Genomic DNA, 8,739 nt, shown 5'->3' on the forward strand with positions numbered 1-8,739 from the left:
TTCCTTGATTAACAACCCTACCCCACCTCCTTTCCCCTTTGGTCTGTTCTTTTGTTACCCTGGTAACCGTACAACCACGTTTCTGTAATAGCGAATACATCATAACATCCATACTCTTATGTGGCAATCTGTACCATCAATTCATCTACCTTGTTGCAAATGCGTTAGTGTTCAGATAAAGAACATTTGGCTTTGATTTTTTACAACTGTTTACAATTCTAGATTTGCTCTGTGTTGCATATTTTTGTTTAGGTTTCCTGCCCCAGTCTGTCACAGTATGACAGCAAAGTTTCCCCTTACCTATCCTGTACCACCACTCCCTCATATACCCATGATTTTTTAAATCTTCTGTTCTTGGAACCCTCCCCCCACCAGTCAGGGCTCATGTACGAGTCCTTGGTGCAATATAATGTTCATATGATCTGCCCCGACTTGTTGTTTTCTGTTGACACTCAGACTGGTCACTAACCTGCACTCCTACCTTTAGCTTCTTTACTCAGAGTTATTGGGATTTAGAATGCAGTGCCTGGGAGAGTGGTGGAGGCAGATTCTATAGGAGGTTTCAAAAGAGAGCTGGATACTCATTTGAAAGGGATTAATTTAGAGGGCTATGGAGATAGGACTGGAGAATGGGACTAGTTGGATAGCTCGTATAGTAATCTTTATTATTGTCACAAGTAGGCTTACATTAATATCGCAATGAAGTTACTGTGTGTGGTGATCACAAGTTAACTAGATGCAATATAACTGAGCAAACACTAGAGGGAGCACGGGAGAGCCATATAAATAGACCGGGACAGGAAGTGACGACACACTTCACAGAAGGCAGAACTCGTAGCAGGGCACAGACACACCAGCTAGTAGCACTTGAGGTAGCCGTAGGTTAAGCTCTGAAGAGAAAAACGAATTCACAATAAAGCATCTTCTCCACATTTGAGACTACGAGCTTTATTGACACGAGGGACAACACACTGTGAAAATCCATTTGTTGCCTGTTTTGGGAGCTGGTGGGGACACGATGGGCTGAGTGGCCTCCTCCTGTGCTGTAAATAATAAAACTTCTTAATTTTCCACATTACAGGAAAGACATAATTGCTCCGGACAGTGCAGAGGAGATTTACAAGAATGTTGCCAGGGCTTGGAAATTGCAGCGACAAGGGGAGATTGGATAGACTGGGGTGGTTTTCCTTAAACCACAGCAGCCTAAGGGATGACCCAACTGAAATGTACAAAATAATGAAGGTCCTAGACAGGGTAGACAGGAAAGGCCATTTTCTCCCCTAGCTAAGTGGACAATTTCCAGGGGATATAGATTTAAGGTGTTTGTTAGAAGGATTATCAGGGACATGAGGAAAAACCTTTTCACCCAGAAGGTGGTAAGCATCGGGAATTCACCGCCTAAATTGGTGGTTGAGGCTGAAACATTCGACTCATTTAAAAAGGTACCTGGATCTGTATCTAACATGCTGGAACCTGCAAGGCTACAGACCAGGTGCTGGAAAATGGGATTAAAATGAGCGGCTAGTTTCTATTACATAGAACATAGAACATAGAACGATACAGCGCAGTACAGGCCCTTCGGCCCTCGATGTTGCACCGACATGGAAAAAAAAACTAAAGGCCATCTAACCTACACTATGCCCTTATCATCCATATGCTTATCCAATAAATTTTTAAATGCCCTCAATGTTGGCGAGTTCACTACTGTTGCAGGTAGGGCATTCCACGGCCTCACCACTCTTTGCGTAAAAAACCCACCTCTGACCTCTGTCCTATATCTATTACCCCTCAATTTAAGGCTATGTCCCCTCGTGCTAGCCACCTCCATCCGCGGGAGAAGGCTCTCGCTGTCCACCCTATCTAACCCTCTGATCATTTTGTATGCCTCTATTAAGTCACCTCTTAACCTTCTTCTCTCTAACGAAAACAACCTCAAGTCCATCAGCCTTTCCTCATAAGATTTTCCCTCCATACCAGGCAACATCCTGGTAAATCTCCTCTGCACCCGTTCCAAAGCTTCCACGTCCTTCCTATAATGAGGCGACCAGAACTGTACGCAATACTCCAAATGCGGCCGTACCAGAGTTTGGTACAGCTGCATCATGACCTCATATTGTTTTCTCTTTTCTGGCCGGAGCAGACATGATGGGCTGAATGGCCTCTTTCCGAGCCATAGCTTTTCTGTGGTGCTAGGAGAAGGTGAGGAGAGTGTGGGAAGCAAGATTTGTTATCACAGAGTTACTGTCATAGTTTCACTCACTTTTGTAGAGATGTTCGATGAGTTGATAAATTTGAGCAATTCCCTCTTCCGTCAGTGGAGCTCCAAACACAACCCCCTTCTCTAAAAATAAATCATCAAACACTCGCATTAAAATTCACCCACTCAACTGCAACTTATAATTACATATAACCTTTTATGTAATAAAAGATTCAGAGGAATTTCATAGGAGCCTTCGAAAATAAAATAAGGTCTGATGATGGGAAGCTTGGTCAAAAAGGGGAAAATGGGGTTGAGATAGAGAGCTGTTCAGGGAATGAATTCCAGACTACTTAGGCATTTAACTTGGCGTAACTTAAGATAGAGGCAGCAGAGTTTTGGATAACCTCTTGTTCATGCAGGGTAGTACATGGAAGATCAGCAAGCTCTCTGTTGGAATAGCCGGTTCTAGAGCTAACAAAGGCAGACACAAAGGCTTCGGCAGCAGATGAGCTGAAACAGGTGAAATCAGCTGAAGTTTAGACTTGTCACATGTACCGAGGTACAGTGAAAAGTATTGTTCTGCGTGCAGTCCAGGCAGATCGTTCCACACATGAAAAACATAGGATATGATAAATGCACAATATAAATACATAGACATAGATACCAGTGAAGCATACGGAACATAGTGCTACACTATAGTGTTCCAGAAGTGGTCTCAATAAAGGCACAACTATGTAGTCAGAAGCTTATTTTGGGATCAAGCACGACAAGGATGCAAACAGACTGGTTTAATCTTAGACCGTTGCCGGGAGGGCGAAGGAGTCAGTGGCTTTGTTGGTGAAGAATCAGGATAGTTCACAGCTGCTGATGACCCCAAAGCCGGACATGTTTTCTTTGTAACTGGTTCTAATTTTGCTTGAAAATGATGAAATGATTCTCTGTAAGTCTGTGTGTTATAATTATGTCTTTGGGCATTCCTGGAGTTCTCTGGGTGCTGATCATTGTCAGGGAACAATAGAAGAGGGCAGGAAGAGGTGGCATCCTAGTAATGTCTCAGGGCCAGGTTAATACTTTTGGGGACACGGCTCAAATTCCACAATGGCAGTTGGTGAAATTTGAATATATGTGGTCATGCCCCCATCCAGGAGGGGATACTGAAAGGGGTCATCCCCATGGACACAGAGAAGGCCTTTGAACAGGTGGAGTGGAGACACCTCTTTGAAGTCCTGGAAAGATTTGGGTTTGGGCCAGTGTTCAGTTTGTGAGTAAAATTGTGATACAATGCTCCCATGGCAAGTGTCCAGACAAACGCAGTAAACTCAGACTACATCCGGTTGCACAGGCGCACGAGGCAGGGATGCCCGTTGTCCCCATTGCCAATCGCTCTGGTGATTGAATCTCTGGTCACCGCACTTAGGTCGTCAAAGGGGCGGAGAGGCATTTAAAGGGGAGGCAGGGAGCACAGTATCACTCTATGCTGCCGATCTGCTGCTCTATGTTTCTGACCCCCTGGCAAACATGGGAAAGACAATGGAACTGCTGAGGGTGTTTAGAAAATTCTCAGGTTACAAGCTGAACCTCAGCAAGAGTGAGATACTCCTGGTAAACCCCCAGAGTAGGGAGTCGGGAGTTAGGTGCACCACCATTCAAGCTTGCATGAACAGTTGCATGGGAGGCACACAACTGGGCTTAGCTACACAAATTGGACTTTGTGGGGGGTGGGGATAGATGAGGAGGTCCTGGGGAGTTGGGATGCACACCCGCCCTCCCTGACGAGGAGACTGCAGATGATCAAAATAGCAACCTCCCAAGATTCTTATTTGTATTTTGATCGCTTCTGATCTTCCTTCCCAGACCCTTCTTCGCTAAAGTGAATAAATTAATTTTGATCTTTGTATGGACTGGTAAGACACCTAGGATTTATAGAGACGTCCTGCGATCAGGAGGTCTAGCATTACCAAACCTAATGTTTTACTCCGGGGTGGTGGGTGTGGGGATGGCTTAGGGAACCGGGGTCGGAATGGGTCCAGATGGAGGATGCCTCATGTGTAGAATCATCCTTATGGCCCTGGTTAATGCCCTGCTTTCATTTTCACCGGCCAGGGTTGCAACAAGCCCAGTGGTGGGGGCATTGCTGAGAATCTGAAACAAAATCAGGCTACATTTCAAACTGGGGGTGGGGGCATGTCCGCATTGGCACCAATATGGGCGGCACGTTCGCAGAGTGGTCAGCACTGTTGCTCCTCAGTGCCAGGATCCCAGGTTCAATTCCCGGCTTGGGTCACTATGCGGAGTCTGCACGTTCTTCCCGTGTCTGTGTGGGTTTCCTCCCACAAGTCCCGAAAGACGTGCTTGTTAGGTGAATTGGACATTCTGAATTCTCCCTCTGTGTACCCGAACAGGCGCTGGAATATGGCGACTGGGGGATTTTCACAGTAACTTCATTGCAGTGTTAATGTAAGCCTACTTGTGACAATAAAGATTATTATTTTTATTATATGCGATAACCACAGATTCATTCCATTGGGGATGGATGTAATATACAAAATGTGGATGAGGAAGTGTGTCGCGAAGTTCAGGGACCTGTATGTGGGCGGTTGATGGGAGAAATTTCAACACCAGAGAGGGAGCACGATCAGATATGGATCTTCCTTCGCAGGGTGGGTTTCTGCGTTCCCCGGCTGCTGAAACCTACACTAATTGATGAGATGCAATCTTGGGAAGAATTGGCAGCAGGGAGGACATCAAATATATATGGGCGGTTGCTGGAGGCAAGGACTTTGTTAGATGAAACAAAGAGGAAGTGAGAGGAGGAATCGGGTCTAGAGCTGGAGGGAGGGCTCTGGAGTGAGCTTTTGTACAGAGTGAATTCCACCTGTGTGTGTGCCAGGCTGAGCCTGATACAATTTAGGTGGTACAATGGGCGCACCGGACTAGAGTGCGCAGGAATGGGTTCTTCCCTGGGGTGGAGGATAGATGCAAATGGTGCCAGCAAATCATTCCCATATGTCCTAGTCCTGCCCAAAATTCGAGTTCTGAAACACGTTCTTCAAGACCATGTCTGAGATCTTGGGGATTAGTTTGGAGCTATTGCCGCAGGTGGCAGTTATTTGGGGTATCAGACCGACTGATGCTTCTTGAGGGGAATTGGGCCAGCGTCTTGGCCTTCTCCTCCCTGAGAGCCCGGCGCCAAATTTTGCTCGGATGGAAGTCCACAGCGCCACCTAGGGACTCGGAATGGGCAGAATTTCTATGGCTGGAAACAAAATTAATTTGCCACCAGAGGGTTGGAAGAAGGGTTATGTTCCATGTGGGTGAGCAGTTCATCATTGTCTTTAAGGACTTGTTTGTGGTTAGCAGCTGCGTGGGGGGGGGGGGGGGATGTTTAGGTTGGGTCGGTGGGGGGGACTTGGGGGTATGGAGTTACTTTTTTTTCTCTCTTTAGTGGTGCTCCTATCAGTTTTGTTAAAATGTTAAATGATTAACTGTTTGCACTACATTTGTTCTGATGGTTTATGTGAGTTGTACTTGGTCTTTGTTTTGTTACGTTTGGAATAAATATATTTTAAAAAAAAAATTTCAGCCAGAAGTGCCCAGTGGCTGATCCATCACAACCTCCTCCAGGGGTCCCCAGCATCACGGACACCAGTTTCTAAGCCAATTTGATTCATTCCGCGTGATATCAAGAAACAGCTGAAAGTACTGGTTATTGCAAGGGCTATGGGCCCTGATATTCCGCCAACAATACTGAAGGCTTCTGCTCCAGAACTCACTGCATAACTGGGTAAAATATTCCAGTACAGCCACAGCACTGCCATCTATCTGACAATGTGGAAAATTGCTGAGGTATGCGCTGTAAACAAAAAGGGCAAATCCAATCCGGCCAATTATCACCCCAAGGGTAGAATTTGAAGGCCGGTGAGCGATCGGTACTCGCTAGAGTCGGTGCATAACCCGCTGTTGCCAACTCTCAAAGGCCCACTGCCATTTAACACTCGCTTGAGCATTAATTGGCAGTAGGCAGGTCTTCTGCCCATTCTTGGAAAGAAATACCATCTGTGTGAGGGCTGTCAGGCAATCAGATTGGCCAACAGTTTTCCAACGCAGCCAGGCACAGCCCTGTGAAAGTACCCCAACACTGAAGGGGCCTTCAGATTGAGGCACCCCCCCAACTTCCTGCCAGAGATGGAGAAGTGTTTTTCTCTGTTTCTCACCCTACCCTCAATCGCCAGCCTACAAATTGAGGCTGGCGGGAAAAGGGCTTTAAATGGCCACTTAAAGGTCTTAATAGGTTCCTGTCCTCTCAACTGTGAAATTGCTTCTGGGTTTGGGTGGGCAGGTTCCAGGGGTACCCAATCCATTCAATTTTATGCCTGATCCAATAAATGAGTGGAAAAAAAACCCTGCTCACTGACGCTCAGCTTGGATTCCGCCTGAGCTCAATACAGCCCTGATCCATACATAGACAAAAGAGCTTAACTCAAGTGATGAGATGACAGTGACTGCTCTTGACATCAAGGTCCCATTTGACAGAGCATGTCATCAAGGAGCCCTAACAAAACTGGAGTCAATAGCAATTGGGGGGTGAAACCCATCACTGGTTGGAATCATACTAGCATAAAGGAAATGATTATGGATGTTGGAGGTCAATCATCTCAGCCCCAGACATTGCAGGAGTCCCTCAGAGTAGTGTCCTCACCCAACCACCTTCAGCTGCTTAATGAATGATCATCCCTCCATCACAGGGACAGATGTTCACGGCTGATTGTACCACTGAAGCCGTCCGTGCCCATGTACAGCAAGATTTGGACAATATTCAGGCTTGGGCTGATAAGTGGGAAGTGCTGGCGATCAGCAGCACCACCCACAGCTGCAGACTGGCTGGCAGACCTATCAGAATTTCTCCACCCGGAAAAGAACAAGTACATACAACCGAGGGTTGGATGAGGACTTCCACAAAGCATGGGGGCAATTCATCAGCCTATTCCAAGCCTTTTTTGAAGCAAACAGCGACTAGGAAGAGAGAGGGGGTGGGGGGAGGAGGGTAGAGGAAACCAAATAAGAGGAGAGGAGCTGAGGGGGAAACCCATGGGAGTCACAGAGCGAAACAAGGGGGAAAAAATAAGTGGGAAGTTACATTCCCAATACACAAGTGCCAGACAATGTACATCTCCAATAAGAGAATCTAACCATCTTGCCTTGACATTCAATGGCATTACCATTGTTAACTCTTCCACTATCAACATCCTGGGGGACACAATTGACCAGAAACTGAACTGGACTAGCCATATAAATACTGTGGCTACAAGATCAGGTCAGAGGTTGGGAATTCTGTGGTGAGTAACTCACCTCCAGACTCCCAAATCCTATCCACCATTTACAAGTCAGGAGTGCATTGGAATACTCTCCACTTGCCTGGATGAGTGCAGCTCCAACAACACTCAAGAAGCTCAACACCATCCAGGACAAAGCAGCCCTCTTGTTTGGTACCCGATCTACTGCCTTGAACATTCACTCCCTCCACCACAGACACAGTGGCAGCAATGTGTACCATCTATACAATGTGCTACAGCATCTCACCAAGGCTCTTTCGACAGCCATGACTTCTACCACCTTGGACATGAGGAAGGAGCAGTGCTCCAAAAGCTCGTGTTTGAAACAAACCTGTTGGACTTTAACCTGGTGTTGTAAGACTTCTTACTGTGCTCACCCCAGTCCAACGCCGGCATCGCCACACCTTGGACATGAGCAGCAGCCGCTTACCTGGAAGTTTTGCTCCAAGCCACACACCATCCTGTCTTGGAAACATAATGCCGTTCCATCACTGTCACTGGGTCAGAATTCTGCAACTCTGTCCCTAACAGCACTGTGAGTGTATTTACACCATATAGACAGCAACAGGTCAAGGAGACAGCTCAGCACCACCGCACTGTAGCTTCGTATTTTCATGGGCAATTACAGATGGACAATAAATTCTGGTCTAGCTGGCGATGTCCACATGAACAAATAAATCATTTTTTACAGGCCACATTATAATGTTCTATACCTGATTCTGTTCTAGCACAGCCACAGAGAACTGTAGCATGAATTCTGTCATAAAGGAGCAAATCGAAGGGCCCCTGGTGAGATTCATTTACACCAGGTGCAATTGCTGCAAATAGAAACAGGAAAATCATTGCTAATTATGGAATGGTAGATGGTTTTCCAGGGTAGTGATGCGAGTGTAGATAGTGATGGACAAATAGATCAGCCATGATCTTACTGAATGATGGAGCAGGTTCGAGGGGCCGAATGGCCCACTCCTATTTCACATGGAGAATGTTGAGAGCAACTGGGAAATCTGTTCCGACTTCGCCAAAAACTGGCACTGACCTTTACGTTTCAGGAAGTTGAATGAGCGGAAGAAGTTAGAACTCGTGGTGCTGGGTAAACTGGGCTCCTCCTCACCAATCAGTTGTGCAAACTCAGTGCCGGGCAGGTCGATGAGACGTGTGAGGTTGCTCACAACCAGTTCCAAAAACACCCCCGGCTTCTCATGG

The 8,739-nt window shown here is 46.5% G+C and overlaps 1 protein-coding gene across 1 annotated transcript in view; it reads right to left on the reverse strand.

Annotated features, from left to right (window-relative positions):
- The window catches only part of arhgap19 (Rho GTPase activating protein 19), a gene marked incomplete at its 5' end in the record, with an annotated part of 31,399 nt that extends 22,661 nt beyond the window's left edge, over positions 1–8,738 (reverse strand). The window contains 2 exons of the mRNA XM_038822190.1: positions 2,261–2,341; positions 8,573–8,738. Coding sequence (XP_038678118.1) covers positions 2,261–2,341; positions 8,573–8,738 — 247 coding nt within the window. The remainder of the gene's footprint in view (positions 1–2,260; positions 2,342–8,572) is intronic.
- Between the last annotated feature and the right edge of the window lies 1 nt (position 8,739).

Source organism: Scyliorhinus canicula, chromosome 16, assembly GCF_902713615.1.
Source record: "Scyliorhinus canicula chromosome 16, sScyCan1.1, whole genome shotgun sequence".
NCBI lineage: Eukaryota > Metazoa > Chordata > Chondrichthyes > Carcharhiniformes > Scyliorhinidae > Scyliorhinus > Scyliorhinus canicula.